At 34.8% G+C, this 26,750-nt stretch overlaps 1 protein-coding gene across 2 annotated transcripts in view; it reads left to right on the top strand.

The window, feature by feature from the left end:
- Positions 1–26,750, top strand: part of RAVER2 (ribonucleoprotein, PTB binding 2) — a 104,014-nt gene that overhangs the window by 53,193 nt on the left and 24,071 nt on the right. The window contains exons 6-11 of one of the 2 annotated variants that reach the window (XM_060139852.1): positions 2,967–3,052; positions 4,775–4,840; positions 4,999–5,110; positions 7,020–7,288; positions 15,642–15,753; positions 17,500–17,636. In XM_060139852.1, the coding sequence (XP_059995835.1) occupies positions 2,967–3,052; positions 4,775–4,840; positions 4,999–5,110; positions 7,020–7,288; positions 15,642–15,753; positions 17,500–17,636 (782 nt within the window). Of the gene's footprint in view, positions 1–2,966; positions 3,053–4,735; positions 4,841–4,998; positions 5,111–7,019; positions 7,289–15,641; positions 15,754–17,499; positions 17,637–26,750 lie in introns of both variants that reach the window. The other variant, XM_060139851.1, reaches the window with a different exon arrangement.

Raw genomic sequence — 26,750 nt, 5'->3', positions numbered from 1 at the left:
TTGGGGTTATATTCCTAGAACTAGAATTAGTGGGTCATATGGTTATTCTATGTTTAACTTGTTAAGGAGCTGCCAAGCTGTTTTCCACAGTGGCTGCACCATTTTACATTCCCAAAGCAATGTATGAGGGTTCCAATTTCTCCATAACTTTATAGACTCTTGTTACTTTCTGGGTTTTTTAAATTATTATTAATTTTAGCCATCCAAATAGGAATCAACTGGCAACTCATCATGGTTTTGATTTGAATTTCCCTAATGACTAATTATGTTGAGCATCTTTTCTTGTGCTTGTTGTCTATTTTTGTGTCTTCTTTTGGAGAAATGCTTAATCAAGTTCTTTGCCCATTTTTAAACAGGGTTGTGTGTCTTTTTGTTGCTGAGTTCTTTATATATTCTTGATACTATTTTAAATAGTATTACTTTTTAAATTTCAATTTCCTACTGCTTGTTGCTAGCATATACAAGTACAATTGATTTTGTCTATTTATCTTGTATCTTGCAGTCTTGCTTTCTATTTCTATCAATAGCAGTTATTGCCCTTAGGATTTTCTGTATAGGCAATCATGTCATCTACAAATAAACACAGTTTTACTTCTTTCTTTACAATATGTATACCTTTTATTTTATTTTCTTGCTTTATTGCAGTTGATAGAAATTCCTGAAAAATTTGTGCATTGAACTGATGAGAGTGGACATCCTTGCCTTGTTCCTGATCTTACAGAGAAAGCATTCATTCTTTTATTATTAAGCATTATGTTAGCTATAGTTTTTTATTCACAGATTTTCTTTTTCAAGCTGGGAAATTTTTCTTCTATTTTTATATTGCTGAGATATTTTATCATGATAATTGCTGGGATTTATATAATGCTTTTCTCCATTTATTGATATCATCAGTGTGGCTTTTTTATTTCTGGTCTGTTATCATGATGAATTATATTGATTGATTTTTGAATGTTAAACCAATCTTTCACTCCTACAGTAAGCCACACCTGGTCATGACATACTATAATCCTTTTTTTTTTTTGACCATGAACATCAGTGTTCTTTTCTTTTTTTTTTTTAAGACTATTTTCTTATACAGCAGGTTCTTATGAGTTATCTATTTTATATATATTAGTGTATATATGCCAATCCCAATCTCCCAATTCGTCCCACCACCACCTCCACTACCCCCACTGCTCCGCTTTCCCCCCTTGGTGTCCATATGTTTGTTCTCCATGTCTGTGTCTCTATTTCTGCCTTGCAAATCCGTTTTTTTTTTTTTAACATCTTTACTAGAGTATAATTGCTTTAGAGTGGTGTGTTAGTTTCTGCTTTATAACAAAGTGAATCAGCTATACAGATACATACATCCCCATATCTCCTCCCTCTTGCGTCTCCCTCCCACCCTCCCTATCCCACCCCTCTAGGTGGCCACAAAGCACCGAGCTGATCTCCCTGTGCTATGCAGCTGCTTCCCACTAGCTATCTATTTTACATTTGGTAGTATATATAAGTCCATGCCACTCTGTCACTTCGTCTCAGCTTTATAATACTTTGTATATAAATTTTAGGTTGATAGTGTTGTTCAAGTCTCCTATATCCTTACTGGTTTTCAGTCCACTTATGCTATCAATTATTGAGGGGAGCAAGAGGCTCAATGGGAGACCTAGCCAAAATCTAAGGGTAAGGGCAGTTAGATGTGAGACTGTGGACATTTTCAGAATGTTTTAATTCTGGTTGTTGTTTTAAACTGGGAAATACTATATTCACTAAAAGCTGTGAAAAAATATTTTAATGTTTTATAACAAAATACAGTGACTGTCTGAAAAATGAGAGGAAGTGGTATTGAAATCTCTAACCATAATTGTAGATTTGTCTACTTTTCCTTTCAGTTCTAGAAGTTTTTGCTTCATATATTTTGAAGCTTTGTTATTTGGTCCACAGACATTTAAGATTGTTGCATCCTAATTGATGAATTGACCCCTTAATCATTATGAAATGATGATCTTTACCACTCTTTCCTAATAAACAGTATTTTCCTTTATAAGCAACTTATCCTAATGATCTAATCTTCCCATCATCTATCATTGAAACTGGTTCATTCTAAAGAAAGTGCTTTCTAATGGTCAGTTTTCCAAAGATGTAATGGACTGCCTCCGCAAGTAACAAAAATTTGGAACAAAGTTTTTAAAGCATGAATGAACTTGTAGCAGTGTTATGTATAAATTTCAGATACGTTTGATTATTGGATTATGTGTTTTTTGAAGTACTTTCTAAGCCTGACCTTCTATGATTCTAATTAGCTGTATATTATGACAGTTTACATCTAATAATTAGATGAATTGCTTCATATATTTTCTATCTCATGGTTCTTTTTGTCTGTATATTATATGTTCTTAAAATATCTCTTCTGATATGTACTCTGGTATTTGTACTCTTAGACAAACTTGATAAAGAGTATGGTTATCATTTATTCCTTTTATCAACTATATACAGTATCGTTGTTTCTGTAGGTTTTTTATGAAATATCTTTAAATGTACATATTCTCTTCTCAATTGGATTATAAGCTTTAACGACAAGGACTGTATATTGTTCTTCCCCTCCCACCTGACCCACTGCCAGAATACCCAAAAAAAACTAACAAAAATACTGAGCAAATAACATGGGTTCAATTAGTATTATGCTTATTAAAAGGTGGAATTAGTTTTCTTGCATTAAGTGCCAGAGAAGAGAAAGGCTAGGTTTGGTGTTTTTCCATTAAGACAGAAGGTGTTGGAATTTAAAATCAAATTCTAGAGTTGAATCACAAGGAAAGGAGCCTGTCACTTTTTGTACGATGACAAGGTCAGTATATCATTGAACTTCCACTACATATGTTAAAAGTTTAAAGAAATATTCATTTACCCTTTTTGGAGTTTGTTTTATTTATTTTTGAATTCCATAGGTATCATAAAGTTAAATTTTTACTTTTATTTTCTTAAAGCAGTTCTTGGAACACCTCACAGCTTGCCACATCTGATGAATCCATCCATCTCCCCTGCATTTTTACATTTGAATAAAGCACATCAGGTATATAAATAGCGTTGAGTACTGAAGCATCAGACATTTGGAGTGAATATTTTGTTTGTTCTTTACACTTAAAGTTCTCAAGGAGTTAAATGAGTATTTTGTTTTCAAATAAAATTCTGAGTAATAAGTGTACCTACCTAAAAACAGAACTTAATAAGGAAATCAGATCAAATTAAGGTAATCAAAGCATCATAGTTTATATATTTATTGGTTCCTATTTGTAGGGGATTAAGAAGGGAAGAGGTATATTTTGTGGTATATTTTTCTAGAAATAACTCAGTAGCTCAAAACAAGTTTTATGTGGTCTTAACTCAAAAAAGTATTTACAGAAAGAAAAATAAATGAATAATAACTCTTAATTCTTAAAATTTAATCAATGTTATAGAAATAATTTATATATTTATGAGAGTAAAAATTTTTTTTCTTACCTTTTTCAGATAAGTATTTTAAACTATGTTTGTGTACATAAATATCCGTAATATTGGAGATAAATATTACCTACTAATTTCAGGTACTGTTTAAGGCTATATCTATATAGAAGCCTAATTACAAATCAAACCTAACACATGATAAATGGGTTGTTATAGGTTGAATGAATGAATGTCTGTTCCTAAACGCAGCTTTTTAAGGAAAAGGCTTATTTGTTTATTTTTCATTCTTAGAATCTAACATATGACCTGTACATTTTTCATTCATTTACTCAACATATTTTATGGAAAATCTAACATGTACTAGACACTCTGCTAGCCATTGAGGCTATAGCATTGAACAGAATATTCACAGTCCTTATTCTTACAGAATTTCAACAAATAGAGAAAACAAGCATTAAACAGTTAATTACAATAAGGTTTAAAGTGATATGGGAGGGGAGACCAGAGTATTGACAATATTCCCTTTACTTTAAAATAAAGACCAACTGCTTAATTTTGCCTTGAGGGCCTGTCTAAGCTGGCCTCTCCTGCCTCTCATATGCCTTAGGTGTCACTGTCCCAGCTCTGGTGAACTGCTTGTGGTCCGTGAAGGGCTTTCTTCTCTTCTCCTTAGGTCTTTGCTCCTGCTGTTCTTCTACCTGGAATACTTCCCACCGCAGCACCCCCTTGTTCCCCCAGACTTCACCTAGTTATTTCTCCACAGCCTTCAGATCTCTGTGCAAGAGTTAGTTCCTCAGGGAAACCTTCCTTGAATTTACCAATCTAAATCAAGTTCCACCACTGTTTGTTTCCATAGCTCCTTGTATTTTTCCTTCATACACTCATTGCCATTTTTAGTTGTATGTTTTTATAATTAATTAATGTCTCCCCTCCTCAGGGGACTATAAGATCCATGAGGGCAGACCATATTGTAGCACAGTGCCTGGCACATAGAAGTGCTCAATAAATATTTGTTGAATGATTAAATGAATAAATAAATGATTGAATGATACTGACATCAAAGCCAGAAAGGGGTGGGGGAGGGGAGGAAAGATGGAAGAAAAGAAGGAAGGGATATGGAATTAGTTTCATGACTGTATGGTCACATCTTGTGTATTATTGAAAGAATTAATTAGTGTTGCCAGTAATTAGAAAGTAGAATATTAAGAAGCTGTTGCTTTTGCTCAGATCAACTCAGGAATTGAACTTTAAAATGAATTACACAAGTAGCTCTTCAAAATTAAACTAACTTAATGTTTTATGATTTTCACAGAGCTCACTTATGGGTAATACTTCTAATTTATTTCTTCAGAATCTTTCTCATGTACCACTGGCACAGCAACAATTAATGAAGTTTGAGAATATTCATACTAATAATGTAAGTATGGAATTACTTTTTTCATTTGAAATGAGTTCATTCCTTTTCTATAATCAGGCTGTTGGTCAGATTGTTCATGAATTTTCACATGTGTAGCTTTTTTATTAGGTTATGTCTTGCTGCCGTGAGCAAAAGTCTTTTCTTCTCTTCTTTTGCAGAAACCAGGCTTACTTGGAGAACCCCCAGCTATGGTACTTCAAGCTGCAGTAGGGATAGGGTCACCGCTTCCATTGAAAACAGAGTTGGGCCATCTTGGAGAAACACATAAAAGTAAATTATGTGTATTTGCTGAGACGTCAGTAAACAGTCAGATTTGAGATTTAAAGATAGTGTACCTGTATTCTACTTTTATTTACAGGAAGGTCAGATTTGAGTTTTATTCAGTCATTTAAAATTTCAAGAGCCCTCTTGGCTTTTCTATTTTTAATATTAGAATACTATTGGTAGTTATTTATTGATGGACTTGCTTCTATGCCAAGATAAGACTTTCTCTCTCTGTTGGATATGCTTTAATATTTGATGAAGGTTCACAGCAGCATGAGGCAGAGACATAGATCTATTTGAGACTGACATGCTGCCCACTGGGCTGACAGCACATTACATAGGGATCCATTTAATTTTTGCCTGGATAAGAAACCCTTAGCTTTATTAAGAAATATCTGGTAATGATAAATTTAAAGTTTGATTGTTTATTTGTATCATTTCTAAAATGTGAGCTCCAAATTAGTAGTAAAAAAAAAATGTGTATTATGTGCTTCTAAAATATAACAAATTTGAACAGAACAATTATTTTTCTTTTCAGAATAATAGATGGTAGTATACCAGGATGGCTTATGTGATTTTGAAAGACACTTTCAATTTGAAGTTTAACTGAACTTTGTTGGAAGTGACCATGCTGAGGGGAAAAAAGAGAAAGTCCACCAGTGATAAAAAAGAAAAAAAACCAAGTCAGTTAAATATGGGTAGCATGTTTAGCCTCTTGTACATAAAACCAAGTCAAATGGTCAAATAATCAATTCAGACTATTGGAATTGACTGGGCAAAAGTTAAACCAGTACACAGACAGCTATAGAAATTTTTATAGTGTGATAGAGTCTGTCCTAAAAATTAAATATTGTATGCCTAGAAGCTTATACAGATATTTATATATAATTTGTGTTGGATTAAATAACTAGCCATTTGCTTTAGCACTGCTGCTTTAAGAACACTGAAAATTCAAAGTGTCCAAATAAATATATTGCTAAAAGATAGAATTGAGAATCTATCTCTAAATAGTTAGTACCAAAAATAATTTAAGAAATTTGTTTAGTGAATTTGTAAAATATAACTTTGATTTAATTAAGATAGTTGTCAAAACTAGCTCTTTTCATTTAGTTTTGACCTATAGAGTTTTAAAAAATGGAATGGTTCAGGATTTTCCTATTTTTATTTCTTCCAGAATTTCTTGTTACTCCCTGTAAATAAAAATGTAAAACTTTAATGTGTTAAACTTTCATTTGGTGCTTAGCTACTCATAAATATTGATTTTTTTTAAACCAGTGGTGGGCTGGTGTTTAAAAACCAGCTCTCTGGGTTAAAAAAAAGTCTTGATTTGTAGCATTTGTGGATTTCTGTGTGTAAACAGTCCAACCATGGCTGATTTCAGGTTACCCATGCAAAGACGTTGAACTCAAGATCTGGGAAGAGATAGCACAGTTGACTCTTACGAGCTGGTGCAACCTGGCCGACTAAATGTATTGTTGGGTTTAATGTAACTTTATTAATTTTTGAGTGTCAGAGACTTTTTTTAACTGAAGGCTTAGTTAATTATTCCCTTCAAATATGAAAGCAGGCAAATTCCAATGACTGGGCATAAAAAAAAAGGCACTGATATAACTTAGGTGCCAAAAAGTATATAAATTTTGCTCTCACCTTCTAAAATGTACAATTAAAACTTGGAACTAAAAAATATAATATCCTTGAGATTATCCTGGAAGTTGTTGAAAATGATTACTCTTAGAGGTTTTTGTTTTTCCATACAGGAGGCTGCTGTAACCTCACCTTTTGTATTTTAACTATTCTCTAATAGGTAAAAAAATAGGTTTCTGCACATTCTGTCCATAACTTGACAAAATCAAAAGGACTATTGTGAATAAGCCTCATCTAACCAAAAACTATTTGCATTTGTGGTTCACTACAGCATCTAATTTGATTCCACCTCAGACAACTATAACAGCTGGCATGGGCATGTTACCATTCCTTCCAAATCAGCACATTGCTGGACAAGCTGGGCCAGGGCACGGGAACACTCAGGAGAAACAGCCAGCCTTGGTGGGGATGGCAGAAGGAAATTTCTCAGGGTCACAGGCTTATCTTCAGAGCTTTCCAAACCTTACTGCTGGAGGCTTGCTCACGGGACATCATAAACAACAACAAAGTCAGCCAAAAGGCCTGGAGATAAGTTCAGGGGTAAGAAAACTGTGTGTGTATGTGCGTGAGTGTGTGCATGCATGCATACACATACATATAAATGCACACATGTATATACATGAAGTATATATGTGTATACTACATTATGTGTATACTACAAAGGAATATATATATATATTCCTTTTAAACTATATCTTAAATGAAATTATTCTAATTCGAGAGTAATCTAATTTTTGGTTATTTTACAGGTGGTATAATTTATGAAGTATCAAGCAATCTTAACTATTTTTGAATTTCAAAGGAAGTTGATAATATACTTAAAGTATATAAATATGGATTATAAACTAGATAATTCCTATAATATGTCAATGACATGAAGGCTTTTTCATACTGTACATTTACTTCTCAAAAGAGAAGAAAATATTGGACTCTAAAAAAAAACAAAACCTGTCATTATAAACAAACAAAAATCCATCCTTTGATAAGTTATGCCAAATGATGTTTGGGATTCTGCTTAATTACTTGCCAGTTTGTCTGTAAATAAAATAATTTAACTTTTATAAAATGTTTTTAAAATCTGTTATTATAAAGTATTTAAATATGAATTCTTTATTCCTATAAACATTTGCTTTTCTAAAAACTTTGAGATATGCATATATAAATATAAAGGAATATAAGTTCAAAATTTTGTAGTTTGGAAAAGTGTAGTAGTACCATTAATACTTACCCAATTATATAATGATATTATTTATAAGGATTTCTTAGTAAATAGTAATGCTGTTCTTTAAAATATACTAATTTTTTCTAAAATGTATATTCTGTAGCTAATTAAATATTATTTTAATATTTAAAGGTAGAATAAATTCTATTTTATCTGAAAAATTTCAAAGCCAGTTATTAATCTCTGGTCTGTTCAAAAGAATCTAATCTTGGTTTTAATTCTTGGTTTTAATTCTTGGTTTTTACCCCAAATTTTATTGGTTTATAAACCACTTATATTTGTAAATGTTATAATTGGTAGGTAGAATAAAGTACATTTAATTTTTTTTACTTGTACCCTAGAATACCCTTTGGATTAGAAGTGGCATGTGAGGAAACAATTCTTGTAGTTGGCTATATTCAAATATCAAAATAATAATATTGACTTTGTAAGAGGTTTTGGTGTCACCTAGTCATGGCAGGAGGTATGGATAGAATGCCTATAATTATACATTGAGGAAGCTAAGGTGGTTCTTCATAGAATGAATTTTAAAAATTTATCTGCAGGGTTAATTGCGTAAGTTATTGAGGGAAGTTAAATAAAACTCATATATGAATAGTCTGTATCTTTTTGCACAGAATTTTTAATTCATTGAAAGCACTGAGGTCTTTAGAAAAACTGGACTTGAGGTGATTCACATAATGGGCAAATGAGAGTGTATCTGGGAGAAGACAGGTGAAGTGGGGAAGGGCCTGGAAAACAAATCCCGTGAAGAAGAATTGAAGGAAATAGATAACATGGAACTTGGCAAGGGTTGACCAGCTGACATTTAATTTGACGTTAAAAAAAAAAAAATTTACAGACTAGTCTAGTCACATGGTATTTTATGTTTCTCTAGTGGGCAGAATTAGTCCGATAAGTATGACACAGTAAAGCAGATTTAGGCTTAATATAACAAAGAACAGTTGAAGTTTTCAAAGAAAGAAAAAGTTTGACACTTCCACAAAGATGTGAATGTCATATCACTGAAAATGATTATGCAGACCCCAGGTGAACATCTGTACAGATTGTTGTAGAAGTGATTCTTCTTTCCTGACAATAGGGGCTTGGACCAGGTAACCTCAAAGTATGTTTTCCAAGTATGTAGCAAGATTTTGGACTTTGTTAAACAGTTGGTTAAACTCGGCTGTAGATTTTTAGGCCTGCATCTTTAATATTATGTTGACCAGTGATTCTTGATTCTTTTTGTCAGAATCACCACTGGAGTAAAAAAAAAAAAAAAAAAAAAAAGATGGAGAGGGTTGGACTCTAACTTCCTCAGCCCTGAGAATCTGATTCAGAGAGATAGGGATGAGATCTGAATTTTAAGTGTACAACTCACTGGCATTAAGTACATTCACATTGTTTTGCAACTATCACTACTATCCATCTCCAGAACTTTTTCATCATCCCATATTGCAGCTCTGTACCCATTCAACAACTCTCCATTTTCCCTGCTCCCCAGCCTCCAGTAAACACTGTTTACTTTCTGTCTTAGAATTTGACTATTCTAGGTACCCAAAGTAAGTGGAATGATACAATTTTTGTCCTTTGTGTCTGACTTATTTCCATCACCATAGTGTCTTCAAGGGTCATCCACGTTATAGCATGTATTGGAATTTCCTTTTTTTAAAGGCTGAATAATATTCTATTGTATTTATAGACTACATTAAAAAATTCTTTTATTTATTTATTTTTGGCTGTGTTGGGTCTTTGTTGCTGCCCACAGGCTTTCTCTAGTTGCGGCGAGTGGTGGCTACTCTTCGTTGTGGTGTGCGGGCTTCTCATTGCAGTGGCTTCTCTTGTTGCGGAGCATGGGCTCTAGATGCACGGGCTTCAGTAGTTGTGGCACATGGGCTCAGTAGTTGTGGCTCACAGGCTCTAGAGCGCAGGCTCAGTAGTTGTGGCAGACTGGCTTAGTTGCTCTGTGGCATGTGGGATCTTCCTGGACCAGGGCTCAAACCCGTGTCCCCTGCATTGGCAGGTGGATTCTTAACCACTGCACCACCAGGGAAGTACCTAGACTACATTTTCTTTTTCCATTTGTCCATTGATGAACATTTGGGTTGTTTCCATCTTTGGGCTCTCGTGAAAAATGCTGCTGTATACAAATATCTGTTAGAGTCCCTGTTATCAGTTCTCTGGGGTACTTACCCAGAAGTGGAATAACTGAATCATATGGTACATCTATATCTTATTTTCTGAGGAACTGCCATTCTATTTTCCACAGCAGCTGTACCATTTTTCATTTCCACCAGCAAAGCACGAGGGTTCCAATTTCTCCACATCCTCACCAACATCGTGTCTCATTGTGGTTTTGCATTTGTATTTCCCCAATGATTAGTGATGTTAAGAACCTCTTCATATGCCTATTGGTCACCTGTATATCTTCTTTGCGAAAATGTCTATTCAGATTCTTTGCTATTTTTTAATTGGGTTATTTGTTTTCTTTGCTATTGAGTCATATGAGTTCCTGAATATATTTTGGATATTAACCCCTTCTCAGATATATGGTTTGCAGATATGTTCTCCTATTCCATAAGATGCCTTTTAATTTTGTTGATTGTTTCCTTTGCTGTAGAGGAGCTCTTTAGTTTAGTTTAGCTTTTTAGCACTTGCTTATTTTTGCTTTTGTTGTCTATGCTTTTGGTGTCATATCCAAAAAATGATTGCTAAGACCAATGTCAAGTAGCTTTTCCCCTATATTTTCTTCTAGTTTTATGGTTTCAGGTCTTATATGTAAGTCTTTAATCCAGTAAATATTTGTGTGTGGTGTAAGATCAGGATCCAGTCTCATTTTTTTCCATATGGACATACAGTTTTCCCAACACCCATTTATTAAAGAGAGTGTCCTTTACCCATTGTGTATTCTTGGCACCCTTTTCAAATACTATTGACCACATATATATGGCTTTATTTTGGGGCTCTATTCTTTTCATAGGTCAGTGTGTCTGTTTTTATGCAAGTACCATAACTGTTTTGATGACTATGGCTTTGTAATGTAGTTTGGAACCAGGAAGTGTGATGCCTCCGCTTTGAACTTTCTCTCAAGATTGCTTTAGCTATTCAGGATCTTTTGTGGTTCCACATAAATTTTAGGATTGTTCGTTCTATTTCTGTGAAAAGTGCCATTGAAATCTTGATAGGGATTGCATTGAATCTGTAGATCGCTTTGGGCAGTGTGGACATTTTAACAATATTAATTCTTCTAATCCATGAACCCAGGATATCTTTCCAGTTATTTGTGTAATTTTTGATTTCTTTTATCAATGTCATATAATTTTCAGTATACAGTTCTGTCACCTCCTTGGCTAAATTTATTCCTAATGGCTAAATTTATTCCTAAGTATTTTAGTCTTTTTGGTAGTATTATAACTGGGATTGTTTTCTTAATTTCTTTTTTAATAGTTCATTGTTAGTATATAGAAATGCAACAGATGCAAACAGAGATGGTTTAATTTCTTCCTTTTTGATTTAGATGCCTTTTATTTCTTTTTTCTTGCCAAATTGCTCTGGCTAGGACTTCCAATACTATGTTTAATAAAAGTGGTGAGAGTGGACATCCTTGTCCTTTTCCTGATCTTAGAGGAAAAGCTATGATGTTAGCTGTGGGCATGTCCTTTATATATGGCTTTTATTATGTTGAGGTATATAGATTTCCTCTATGCCCAGTTTGTTGAGAGTTTTGATCATGAAATGATGTTGAATTTTGTCCAAGGTGTTTTTTGCATCTATTGAGACAGTCATATGGTTTTATCCTTTATTCTGTTAATGTGGTGTATCACATTTATTGATTGGCCTGTGTTGAACCATCCTTGCATCCCAGGGATAAATCCCACCTGATCACAGAGTACAATCCTTTTAATGTGTTGTCAAGTTCAGGTTGCCAGTATTTCATTTAGGGTTGCTAGTATTCTGTTAAGGATTTTTTTTTTTTTTTGTAGTACGCAGGCCTCTCACTGTTGTGGCCTCTCCCGTTGCGGAGCACAGGCTCCGGACGCGCAGGCTCGGTGGCCATGGCTCACGGGCCCAGCCGCTCCGTGGCATGTGGGATCTTCCCGGACCGGGGCACGAACCCGTGTCCCCTGCATTGGCAGGCGGACTCTCAACCACTGCGCCACCAGGGAAGCCCTGCTCTAATCTTTATTATTTCCTTTCTTCTGCTAATTTTGGGCTTGGTTTGTTCTTCTTTTGCTAGTAACTTGAGGTGTAAAGTTAGATTGTTTCTTTGAGATCTTTCTTTTTTCTTCATGTAGACATTTATTGCTATAAACTTCCCCTTTAAGATGCTTTTTCTGCAGCCCATAAGTTTTTGTATGTTGTGTTTCCATTTTCATTTGTCTCAAGATACTTTCTGATGTCTCTTTTGATTTCTTCTTTGACTTCTTTGTTATTCAAGAGTGTGTTATTTAATTTCTACATATCTGTGAATTTTCCAATTTTCCTCTTAGTATTGATTCCTGGTTTCATACCATTATAGTCAGAACAATCCTTGATATGATTTCAGTACTCTTAAATTTGTTAAGACTTGTTTTGTGGCCCTACATATGATGTTCTTTTTTTTTTTGCTTCTGTTTTTGATGTCATCTCCAAGAAATGATCACCAAATCCAGTGTTATGAATCTTTTCACCTAAGCTTTTCTTTTAAGACTTTTATAGTTTTAGCTCTTACAACTAAGACTTCGATCCATTTTGAGTTCATTTTTGTATGTGGTGTTAGGTAAGGATCCACTTCATTCTTTTATGTGGATATCCAGAATTCCCATCATTTTTTGTTGACAAGACTGCCTATCCCCATTGTGTAGTTTTGACACTTATTGAAAATTATTTAACTATATATGCAGTAATTTGTTTCTGGGCTCTCTATCCTATTCTGTTGGTCTTTATGTTTGTCTTTATGCCAGTACCATACTGTTGAGACTACTGTAGCTGTGTAGTAAGCTTGAAAATTAGAAAGTATGAGCCTTCCATTATTGTTCATCTTTTTCAATATTGTTTTGACTGTTTGGGGTTCCTTGATATTTCACATCAATTTTAGGATGGCGTTTTCTATTTCTGCCCAAAAAAGTTAGAATTTTGATAGAGATTATATTGAATTTGTAGATCACTTTGGTTAGTATTGACATTTAAACAATATTAAATCTTCCAATACATGAACATGGGATGTCTTTTCATTTATTTATGTCTTTAGTTTCTTTCAGCAATGTTTTGTAGGTTTAAGGGTACAAGTATTTCTCCTCCTTGGTTCAGTTAATTCCTAATTACTTTATTCTTTTTGATGCTATTGTAAGTGGAAATTTAAAAAAATTTTCCTTTTGGATTGTTCATTATTCGTGTATAGAAACACAACTGATTTTTGCATGTTGATTTTATGTCCTGCGACTTTGCTAAATTCTTTTATTAGTTCTAACGTTTTGTGCGTGTGTGTGTATGTAAACTTTAGGATTTTCATGTCACCTGCAAAGAGAACTAATTTTACTTCCTCCTTTTCAGTTTGAAAGCTTTTTAGTTTTCTTTTTCCTGCCTAATTGCTCTGGCTAGAACTTCCAATACTATATCGAACAGACGTTGTGAAAGCAGGTATATTTGCTTTTTCTTGATCTTAGAACAAGATCACCATTGAGTATAATGTTGGCTTTTTGTTATGTTAGGGTAGTTTCCTTCTATTAGTTGTTTGTTGAAAGTGTTTAATTTTAATCATGAAAGTGTGTTGAATTTTGTCAAATGCTTTTTTTTGCATTAATTGAGATGATCATGCATTTCTTCCTTCAATCTGTTAGTGGGGTATATTACATTGAATGATTTTTGTATGTTGAATCATTCTTGCATTCTAGGAAGAAATCCCACTTGGTTATGGTGTATAATCCTTTTAATAATGTGCCAAATTTGGTTTGCTAGTATTTTGTTGATGATTTTTGCATCAATATTCATAAGGGATATTGTTTTGTAGTTTTCTTGTAGTGTCTTTCTGGCTTTGGTACCAGTGTAATACTGGTCTCATAGAATGAGTTAGGAGGTGTTCTCTCTTCAATTTTGTGGAAGAGTTTGAGAAGGGTTGATGTTAATTCCTTGTAGAACTTGGTAGAATTCTCCAGTGAAGCCATTTGGTCCATGACTTTTCTTTGTTGAGAGACTCTGTATTTATTTAATTTTTGAGTTTTTAAAGTGATTCTCATGCATAGCTAGAGCTGAGAATCCCTGCTATGGATATAATCTGATTACTTTAGCAGTTTGAGTACTTTAGAAACAAAATCAGAAACTTCTTTGCTGGCTACCTTTCCTTTACTCAATCACTGGATTTCCTCTAGAGTTCTGTCCCTTCTCATGCTATATGCTTTCCTTTGGCATATATCTTATGGTTTTAGCTCCCATTTGTAACCTTATGGTTCCATCTTAGACTTCTCTTGAACTATCTTATCTACTAGACTGAATTTCTTAAGGATAGTGCCCCTGTCTTACCCATTTTAGTATTACCAATGCTTACCACAATGCCTAGAGCATAGTAAGTATTCAGTATACACATATGAATGAATGAATACCTCTTCATCTGTGATTTACATATCACAAGCAAATGTGGACTTTTGGGGTGGCTTATGAAGATGTACGAAACAGCTTCCTCTGTCTAAATACAATAATATTGGCCAGATAAGGAACAAATGTAAGGAGCTTTGGCTCTCAAATATAGAAAGAAGCTCTTGAGATTATGCTTTCTTCATTCTGTTCAGGGAACAAAATAAAAATTAATTTGAAAGAAAACATAGCTACTAGCATTAACCAACCTGAATTGCGTCTTATTTTAAAATCTTTACCATCCTAGAGTGAAAAGTAAAAATTCTGACAGAATAATATGAAATATACTGAAGAATCAGCCCATGATTTTGTCTCATTTTTCTGTTAAAGAAATACTAGAACCCTTACACCTAGTTATATAAAAATATACTGATATCAGGACTTCCCTGGTAGATTTGTAAGGAATCCGCCTGCCAGTGCAGGAGACATGGGTTCGAGCCCTGGTCCGGGAAGATCCCACATGCCACAACTAGAGAAAGCCTGTGTGCAGCAACGAAGACCCGATGCAGCAATAAATAAATAAGTTTATTTTAAGTATATATATACTGATATATATTTTCAATAAATATGAATTTCTAGGGTTATCATCTAAATGTTGAATTGGATTTTATTAAATCCATTTATTTTATTTGGTATTATTTTTAATACCAGAGATAAATAAACTTTGCCTTTGTCATATGGCTGTGGCCAAATATTAAGTAAATATTTTAATAAGTAAACGTTGATGATAGTGTTTCTGAAAATAAGGTATGGGATTTGTTTCTTCTCGTGAACATGAATTCTCTCCTGGTTCAAATGAGAAGGTTGTACAAGATGGCCTTTAGTTCTCTTTCAGATCTAAAGTTCTGTGGTTCTAGAAAAGCTTTTTAAAACTAATTGGAAAAATAGTAGCAGGTGAAATGTGATCATTTTAATCAGTATCCAGAAATATTTCACAAATTTATAGCTTCAAACGTTAGGTTTCACAAATTTTTATCATACTAGACCAGATTTATTGAAGAACAAGTATTTCACTACTCTTCCTGCATTTTTATTTTCTTGTACCTCTTATTAAGCACCCACTCTCTTGTTTTTGATAAATAGGCTGCCTCTAAGAATCAGACTTCACTCTTGGGAGAACCACCGAAAGAAATTCGGCTCAGTAAAAATCCATACTTGAACTTAGCAAGTGTGTTGCCCAGTGTGTGCTTATCACGTAAGTAAGAGCTCAGTATTAGTATTTTGGAGTTTTAAAAATTATTGTTTTTTAATTTATTTAATTTATTTATTTTTGGCTGCATTGGGTCTTCCGTTGCTGCGCGGGGGGCTTTCTCTAGTTGCGGCAAGCGGGGGCTACTCTTCGCTGTGGTGCGCGGGCTTCTCATTGCGGTGGCTTCTCTTGTTGCGGAGCACGGGCTCCAGGCGCGTGGGCTTCCATAGTTGTAGGTAGCTCGCTGGCTCAATAGTTCTGGCTCGTGGGCTCTAGAGTCAGTAGTTGTGGCGCACGGGCTTAGTTGCTCTGCAGCATGTGGGATCTTTCCGGAACAGGGCTTGAACCTTTGTCCCCTGCATTGGCAGGCGGATTCTTAACCACTGCGCCACCAGGGAAGCCCAGTATTTTGGAGTTTTATTGAATACTTTTCATAATGAGTTTTACTTTAATTTTTAACTTAATGGAAGCAAATAATGCGTATTAACCAGTTAAACCCCGTGTTATGACCCTAGTCCATAGATTGAAAGAATAACTCAATTAAAGCTTTTAAAATGCATTCTATTTTATTTAAGGAAAACATCTTTTATAATATGTTATTAAGCATATAATCAATTTATTGAATTTTATGGAATCATGATTGAAAATAATTGGATTAAGGAATTATTTGACAATACTATAATTCTGTACAATATATATAGAATCATATTTCTAAAATATGAAGTTTAAACCTCTATGGAACCTAATATAGCCGGAGTATTTGCCAAATACCCCCCAATATGTTAGTTACTAATAATCGGCAGAAGTGGAATTCTCATTTACTCTTTTAGAGGCCCTCCTCAAGCCTTCAATTAGTAAATTAAAACTATTAATTCAAATATAGTTTTAAGAGAAAATCACAAATGTGGTGTGCTCTAGGCACTAAGATATTCACTATAACATTGGTTTTCAATAGTGAAACATTGGAAAGTGCCTTAATGGTCATCAATAGGGGAATGGTTAAATAGTTTGTCATAAAATGGAATATATAATTGAGGGAGTGCTATGTGTACTAATATGAAATGATCTCTAAAGCAAATGGTTAAGTGGAAGAAGCAAATGTGTGCATAGAATGATTCCATTTATGTTTATTTAAAGCTATGTATTCTTATATGCATGTATTTGAATGTGTAAATGCATAAAGTAAATCTGAGAAAATTAATTCTAAACTGTTACGTCTGGGAAAAAGAATAGAACTGAATGAAAAGAGGTGAAAGATAAATTTTGTTTTTAGTATACATTCTTTGTATTTTATGAAGTATCCTCTTGAACCAAAACATTAATTTGTAATTAATTAACTAATTTGTAATTAAACATTAAAAAAATTTTTAAAGCCAGAAAAAAATTTAATGTGCTTCTGGTATGCCTACTGTATTTTTATCTGATCTAAAAACTGATGGTTACACCTATTGCATTAATAAGAACGGTTAATTTACATTTCATATGCCTTATTTCAGAGATTAGACATATACTTTTTAAATGTTTCCATCAAGATCATTTACCCATAGGGCAGGCTTCCATTTTCATTGTTTTAAACAAGTGAGACAATATCACATACTATGTATTTTTCCCTCAGGAATAATAAATGTAGATATTTACTGGCAAACTAAAATTTGTGTTCTATTTGAGAATATGCTGAATTAACGGGTTTTGTACTCTGTAATTTATAATAAAACCAGCCAACTGAAATATATGTATTGATTTTGCCTTAAGCCCCTGCAAGTAAAATCACTCTACAGAAGACTGGAATTGCAAGCAACATTCTGGATGCAATCTCTCAGGGAAATGAATCGCAACACACGTTGGAGAAGTGCATTGCTTACTCTCAACCTTTTGGTGATTATGCCCAGGTACATGAATCTCAGGTTTTGATGATATATAGAAAAATTGCTTCAACTATATACTGAGTTCACTGGATATGAAAATGTGATTCTTGTAATATCATAAGGAATTAAAATTGCACTGATCTATACAATACTTCTTGCTCGCCATTTGGAATTTTAGGACATGTTCAGAAGATTGCTAAGTATGATTTTGCCTAGATATTTACATTGCGTTGTTTACACCAGTGGTGAGCAAATGACAGAGCAAATCCAGCCCACAACCTGTTTTGTAAATAAAGTTTTACTGGGATACAGCCACATCCATTTATTTGCATGTTGTCTATGGTGCGTTGTGCTACAACGGCAGAGTTGAGTAGTTACAACAGGTACTGTGTGGCCCACAGGATCAGATATTTACTCTCTGGCTCTTTACAGAAAAACTCTGCTGACATCTGGTTTACACCAGTGTAGACTTGACTAAGAAGCCCAAGGAAATGCCTCTGTTCTTCCCCACCGCTTGTGTATGTAGAGACATGATCATAACTAGCACTATTATGCTAACTCTTAAAACAATCAGTCAATCAATAACATTAAAAGTATTACATTCAGGGCTTCCCTGGTGGTGCAGTGGTTGAGAGTCCGCCTGCCGATGCAGGGGACACGGGTTCGTGCCCCGGTCCAGGAGGATCCCACCTGCCGTGAAGCGGCTGGGCCCATGAGCCATGGCCGCTGAGCCTGTGCGTCCGGAGCCTGTGCTCCGCAACAGGAGAGGCCACAACAGTGAGAGGCCCGCGTACCGCAAAAAAAAAAAAAAAAAAAAAAAAAGTATTACATTCAAAAGACACACTTTGTCATTACTTAAATATGTCCATTTCGCTTTGGCCTTTTCTCCTTCAGCTTATTCTTAGTGGCTTAAGCTAAGAGTGTATATCATGTTAGTAGTATATGATTATGTAATCTTACAATTAACAATTGTAAGAGTCTTACAATTAACAATTCTGATTCTTTCTTATTTCTCAGAGCAGTCACCTTCTCAGCTCTTTCCTGTCTGGGGGAGCAATACCTCCACTTTGCTTTTCTTAGAGCAGCTGTGTTGGCTTCACCTGTCTCTAATAAACTTAGAAAAGAAAACCTATGCAAATTCACTTAGAACAATTGATGCCTGATTATGCTTTTATGATGGGATACTAGAAACACAGGTCAAATGGATTCTGTAGAAATGGTAAAGCTGGATATAATGAAGTCTCTTACATACCTGTGGAAAAGATGGAGAAATATGAATTGGAAGATGATGCAATTAGATAGCAACATACCTATATTTAAGGAACAGTAATCATGAATTGATGCAATTTGGAAGGCATTCTCTTCTGTGTTTCATAAAACTCCATCATTGTTCCCTTATTTGTTAACATTTTAAGTAATGACTTAGATGAGAACATTAATTATATGCTGATTATATTTACAGGTGACAAAAGGCAAAGAAGTTATCAGAGATGTGTAAAATCATTTATGAATAATTTATAGTTGTGAAAATTAGAAACAACCTAAATTTCCAACAATCTATAAGACTGAATAAACAAATTATGTCATATTTTTATCAGGAAATATAATGCAGATATTAAAAATCATGTAAAACAATGTGTAAACACATGGTAAATTTTCATAATCTATTTTTAATCTCAAAAATTTATAAAATATAGTCATGTGCAATTCTAATTTTTTTGGGTTTTTTTACAAGGAACAAAATATACTTTCATAAACAAGAGGAAGCACAATAAATTTTTAAAAATACTTAAATGTGTGATTTAAGCTTTAAAAGTTATTTTTATACTTTTTCATTTTTGAAATTTGTGTTGCTTTTCTCACTAGCGGTTTTGCTTGTTAGATTACTGTGTTTTATTATATACTTATATCCATAGAAAGACCTTTCCCATTTACTCATGGAGAAATTCTGTGATAAAGATGCCTTTGCATTGCCAGCCTTCCTCCTGCCTCTTCACTTGCTTAACCAGAGAAATTGTGGAGGTGTGCATCCTCCCTTGATTCAGTGTCTCTTTGGACATTCCCTGCTGTTTCCTCATGCTTGTTCATGTTGTTTTCTCTCCTTACGTTCTTTCATCCTTATAGACCTAAACTTAATTAAATGTTACCAACTGAATAACTAGTAAAAGTTGGTCATGCTTTAGGAATTCCTTGTTTCCACTGTTAGAATGCAGGAAAAGGTCCAAGGAAAAGAAACCAAGGTTTGTTTTCAACATTTACTATATGCTTTATAATATAAACATTTGATCTTTTTAGCAATCTTGTGATATCTAAATGACCACTTCCATAATACAAGTGGAAAAGCATAAAGGGTAAATAAACTTTCAAGTTTATGCAGTTAGTAAAGGATTTCTGTGATTCCAAAATCCACATTCTTTTCATTATACCATGGAGAAATTTCTTCAGGCATGAAAGTAGTGTCTTATAGAAACTGTTTGGTTGTTTGCTTGTACTAGCAACTGTGCGTGAGGATTAGGAGAGATGGCTATGTCAAAATATAGATGATATAATACTCTTTATTTCTAATAAAACTATCCCATTTAAAAATCCTAATTGGCGGGATTCCCTGGTGGCGCAGTGGTTGAGAGTCCGCCTGCCGATTCAGGGGACACGGGTTCGTGCCCTGGTCTGAGAGGATCCCACATGCCGCGGAGCGGCTGGTTCCATGAGCCATGGCCGCTGAGCCCGTGCGTCCGGAGCCTGTGCTCCGCAATGGGAGAGGCCACAGCAGTGAGAGGCCCGCGTACGGCAAAAAAAATAATCCTAATTGGCATTCTAGTATTGGTGAAGCTACTTGTATCAGATTATCCCTCCTGCAGATAACGGTTATTAAAATTGTATCAAATATGAAACAAAAACATTTGAAGACCCTGAAGAATGACCAAAAGCAGGCAGAAACTGAAGGGGAGCCAGTCCTTCAAAGAGGGAAACTGCATTGGATGAGATTTATGTTTCTGTGGCTTTTTGCCTAACACAATCCCACCCCACTGCCAGCCTATGCAGAAAGATGCAGTCTTACCAGCTGATGGAGTCAGAGGACAGAGTTCAGGACTGTTAGCAAGGCTGGAAAATAAGGGGGAAATCTCAGAAAAATCTCTGTGTAAACTCAGCCCAAATACACTTGACTGACTTTTGAACTTTGTGTGAGGGGACTCCAGGGGACCTGGTGGCAAACAACAGATGGAAGGCTAAAGAACCACGAAGAGATTCAGTTCCTTTCCAGCACAGAGGAGGTAGTTTGGAGTTTGAGTTCATAAAAGTTGACTCCTTCTCAGCAAAGATCAACAGCCTTCAGAGGAAGGTTATACAATCCGTAGCATCTATGAATATATCATCCACAATGTTCAGTAAACAAAAATAACTAGAAAGTTGAAAAAACAAGAAAATGTGACCCACAATTAAGGGGATAAGCAATTAATAGAAACTGACCCCAAGATGAACCAGATGTTGGTATTAGTAGACAAAGACTTAAAACAACTATTATAAACAACTATTATAAACAGGACTTAAAGGAAATAAAGTAAAAATGAACAGATGGGAAATTTCAGGAAGAAACACAAACTTAAAAAAGAAACTCTAGAACTAAAAAGTACAGTATCCACCAAAAAAAATACACTGGATGGACTTAGTAGAAGTTTGGAGAAAGCAGGAAAAAAGGTTCAATTAATGTAAAGACAAGTCAAAGGAAATAATTCAGTCTGAAGAACAGAGAGAAAGAGGTTGAAAACCAATAAACAGATCCTCAGGGACCTACGGGACAATATAAAGCAGTCTAAAATAAGTGTAATTGAGTCCCAGAAAGAGAGGAGAAAGATAATTGGGCATAAAATATTTGAAAAAATAATGATAAAACATTCCCCATGTTTGCTTTAAAAACCTGACAGATTTAACAGAGTCAGAGAACTCCCCTGCAAAGCAGGATAAGTAAAAACAGAATATTATGTTGGCACACCAGTTAATATGCTGAAAACCAAAGTTATAAAGAAATTATCTTGAAAGCCATCAGATAAAAATAATGCCTCTTATCTCAAGCCAGTTTCTCAACTTTGGCACTGTTGACATTCTGGGCTGGATAATCTTGGTTTCAGTGGGGCTGTACTCTACATTGTAGGATGTTAGCAGCATCCTTGTCCTCCACCCACTAGGTTGCCCCTCACTGAGTATAATTGTGATTAAACAACTGGTAACTATGTGGGTAAATTAAAAAGACTATATATTTTCTCTCTTCTTAATTTATTAAAGTTAATTAAAAACAAAATTGTAACATTGCATGGTGCGGCTTGTAATGTGTGTAGATATAACACGTTTGACAACAATAGTACAAAGGACAGTATGAGGTGAAGGAAATTGTTTGTGGGGTAATTACATTTTACCTGAAGTAGAAAAATATTAACTCTTGAGTAGACTGTGATAAGTTACGGAATGTATATTGTAATCCATAGAGCAACCATTAAAAAATTCAGAAATTATAGCTAAAATGTCAACAGTTTAATTACAATGGAATTCTAAGAACATTTGATTAAACCAAAAAAAAAAAATGTCAGGAAAGGAAAAACACTAATTAGGATGAATAGAAAGCAAATAGATAAGTAGTAAACCTTGATTGAATGATAATGATAGTTAAGTGAAAATTGACTACATCCTCCAATTAAAACAAAGAGATTGTCAGAACAGGCAAGAATGTACACTTCTACCACTTCTATTCAACAACATAAACTTGGAGGTTTTAGTCAATGAAACAAGGTTTAAAAAAAGGTATGAAATAGGAAAGTAAAAGTAAAAGTGTCTCTCTTTGCATATGACATGCCTGTTTACATGAAAAGTCCTTAAGAATCTAAAAAGCAACCACTAAATATAATAAGTAAACTTTGCAAGGTCACAAGATAGAAGGGCAATATACAAAAATGAATTGTATTTCTACGTACTAGCAGCAACAGTTGGAAAATAAAGTTGAAAAAAAATTTCCATTTATAGTAGCACCAGACATGAAATACATAGTAATAAATTAAGAGAAGATTTGTAAAAACTCTACAATGATAACTATAAAACAATGCTGAGAGAAATTAAAGAAGATGCCTATGAATGGAGTGCTATACCATGCTCATGAATTGGAAGACTTAGTATTGGTATGATGTCAGTTCTTCTCCTCAAATTGATCTATAGATTCAGTGCAATCTCAACCAATTTCTCAGCAGCCTTTTTCTAAAATAGAAATTGAAAAGCTGATTTTTAAAATTTATATTGAAATGCAGCGGAATTACTCTACCCAAAACAATCTTTACATAGAAGAACAAAATTGGAGGACTTCTTCTACATGACTTCAAGATTTATTATAAAGTCATAGTAATCAAGACAGTGTGGTGTTGGCATAATGATAGGCAAATGGATCAGTAGAATAAAATAGACCCATACTTAAATGGTAAATTGATTTTGGACACAAATTTTAAAACAGTCCAATAGGTAAAAAATACAAATATTGTTGGAACACCTGATGATCCGTATTGGAAAACATGAACCCTGACTCTTGCCTCACACTCTAAATGTAATTTGCAATGTATCAGAGGCCGGCATGGAAAATCCAAGCCATAGATAACATCAACCAAAATGGCATAATAAGAACCTTCAAACAGTGTCTCCTCCATAAAGGCATCAATAATGCAGGCAGGAATGATCAGAATAAGCTTTTACAGAACTCTGGATATTAGCTAAAGGCATGAAGCAACCAGGGGAGTATTTCGTCAAGAAAAATGTCTGAATATTGGTAAAAACAGCTAGCTTTATGGTCTTTTAGCCAATCCAATTCCTGTTTTCCTGTCTCTTTCCAACAGCCCATAATCATAGTAAAAAACCAGGGAGCTGGTATCCACCAGAGTGGGCAAGAAAGGGTTGGAGCTCCACAAAGCCTCTTTCCCAGAGAACTATTATTTGACCGCTCTGCTGGTTCCCAGGAAGGACCCCACTTGCGAGGCTATTTTCATTTGACCTGACTCAGAGCTTGCCCTCAGGGGAGTTTGTTGAAAACATTTAGAGGAAATTTTTTAACTTTATGGCTGCCTGAGGTGCTAGATGATATTTGGGGCAAAAAAAAAAGAAAAAAAAAATAGGCTAACCAAAAATCGTTAAAGGAAACGTTGGGGTATTAGATATCCCCAGGGCCTTTGAAAATCTCTGACGTGTCCTGGGAATCTTACAAGGCCATGCACACATGTAGGATTGTGCACGTGCTTGGGAAGAACCCAAGAAGGCCCTAAGCTGTCACTTGCAGAAGCGAAGGCTAAGGCAGAGTTGTCAGCTGCCTGGCTGAGTGGTGTTGAAGGCTTGGCCCAACACACACATGGCAAAGTCTCGGAGACTTATTGGTTCCAGGTGTTAAGTGAATCATTAGGTGACCACTGAGCTAATGGAGTAGTCTTCAGTTACCACTCACAACAAAGGATACACCCTTTACATAATTACTTCAGAAAAGTCACTAAACAACCAGCAATAACAAATTTTGAAGGGGGAGTACAAACAGATTTCCAGAGTTGCCACATTATATCATTTTTCAACAAAAAATCATGAGACATGCAAAGAAATAAGAAAGTATGGCTCATAAACAGTGGGAAAAGCAACCAGTAGAAACTGTTTCTAAGGAAGCCCAAACATTGGACTTATTAGACAAAGGTTTAAATCACCTATTGTAAATATGTTCAAAGAATGGAAGGAAACCACATCTAAAGAACTAAAAGGAAGTGTGAGAACAGTGTCTCACCAAATAGAAAATATCAGTATGGCAACGGGACTTACAAAAAAAGGACCAAATAGAAATTCTGGATTTGAAAAGTATAATAATTGAAATGAAAAATTCACTAGGGCAGAGTAGCAGATTTGAATAGGCAGAAGAAATAACCAACAGATTTGGAAGATAGGTCAATCGAGATTATCCAGTCTGAAGAATAGAAAGAATGAAGAAAAGTGAACCATAACATAACAAGTGTTGAGGAGGATGGAGAGAAATTAGTACCCTCCTACATTGCTAGGGGTGAGGGGAGTGTGAAATGGTGCAGCCGCTTTGGAAAACACTTTGGCAGTTCCTCAAAATGTTAAGCACAGAGTTACCATATGACCTAGGGCATGAACCTTAGAGAACGGACACATATGTCTACAGATAAACCAGTACTGTACATGAATCTTCATAACAGCGTATTTATAACAGCCCAAAAGAGAGACAACCCAAATTTGTCCATCAGTTGGTGAATGAATAAACAAAGCGTGGTATATCCGTACAGTGGAGTATTACTCATCCATAAAAGGAATGGAGTACTTTGTCACAACATGGATGAGCCTTGAAAGCATTATGCTGCATGAAATGAGCCAGATACAAAAGGCCACATATGATGCCATGTCTATGAAATAGCCAGAATAGGCAAATCCTTAGAGAAAGTAAACAGATACTAGTTACTGTGGGGGCCAGGAGAGGTGGGAGTTGGGGGGTGTCTTCTGGAGTGATAAACAATACTCTGGAATTAGATCGTGGTGATGGTTGCACAACCCTATGAACATCAACAAATATTGAAGTCTAATTTTAAAACATAAGCCTTAACTGTACTAAATAGAGGATAGCATTTCCAGTCGTTGTTTTAGAGATCTTAAAATTATCTAATGATATACAAGCGAGGTAAATCAATTATTCCAGATCTAGTTCTTTAAAAAAAAATTTTTTTTTATTAGCTGCACTGCGCAACTGTGGGATCTTAGTTTCCTGACCAGGGATGGAACTCATGCCCCCTGCAGTGGAAGCACAGAGCCCTAACCACTGAACTGCCAGGGGAGTTCCCAGATCTGGTTCTAGTTAGAAGCCAGTTTCAAATGGGCTACTCCTCCCGTTTCCCTGGTTGATTATAATAATTAGTGAGAATTGCCATTGAGCTGCAGTTATTTATTTTCTCAACAACTGCATCTCTCAAATGTTTGAACTGTTGTTGAGAAAAGTTAAATCAGAAATAGATGTAGCTGTTTAAAATTTTGTTGTGCACACTCTTCACAGTGGTAACAGCATGTATAATCCTGTTAGTTTGAAAGTACAAGTGGAGTTTGAAAAGTCAGGTTCTGAGGTGGAGATAAATAGGTACATCTAAATAGGTCATACGGTTGGAAGAAGCATCTAAATAGGTCATCTAAATAGGTCATACAGTTGGAAGAAGCCCACCTTAAGGGAGAAGCCTTTGAGCAATTTATTAAATATTTATTAAACACCTAAATCTAACTATAATCTATGAAAAACAAGACATTCCTCCCTATTAGTAATGTAGGTAAAATTTCTCTTAAGTAACTTTTGTTTGACATAGACATTAGTTCTAATAACATAAAGAATAATGTGAGAACTATTTTAGCTATTTCATATCTTTTTAAGTCGTGGTTTTGGGTTTCCATTTGACACTTGCCGTTGATGGGTAGCTGGCATGCCCTGCATTAGGGATGGCACTGTCTACTTGCGTGTTGTACTCTTCTGTTGCCCTTGGTTACAGGGATCTTTCCTGCCGGGAAGCTGACTACCTGTTCCAGGGAATCAACCACAAAATGTATGATGAGATGGTATGATGAGGGAAGAGGAAACAAAAAAATGAACAAAAAGGCCTGGCAATGCTTTGTGCTTTCATATAGCGCCTGATGCTGCCACCTAGTGGGCAAATAATGCAGAGAGACTTGCCCAAAAGAGTTTTGTGTGGTCTGTGATAGATCAGAATCTTGTGACAAGCACTAGCTATATGAGATATTTTTTAAAACCCAAACTACTTCAACCAGTAACTGTGGAACCACAGATTATATTAGCTCTAGACAGTAACTTGGGAAGTACATTAAACAATGATTTTTGCTAAAAACTAGAATTAAGGAAAGCAAATTGTGGAAATGTATTTAAAGTTACCATCATTTAAAATCTTTGTTTAGAAACCAAATCAGTCTTTTCAAATCAGTCTTTTAAGTGTTTGAAAAAATCTACAAAAGGATAGTGTACAGTATGAAAAAATCTGAAGAGTTTTGAATTGCTATTCTGACATGTTTCATGTTTCAAGGGATTTTAATGTGTGTTGATTTTTTTAAAATTATTAAACATACTTA

The sequence above is a fragment of the Lagenorhynchus albirostris genome, chromosome 2, assembly GCF_949774975.1.
Source record: "Lagenorhynchus albirostris chromosome 2, mLagAlb1.1, whole genome shotgun sequence".
Lineage (NCBI taxonomy): Eukaryota > Metazoa > Chordata > Mammalia > Artiodactyla > Delphinidae > Lagenorhynchus > Lagenorhynchus albirostris.
This window is presented reverse-complemented; position numbering and strand designations above follow the sequence as displayed.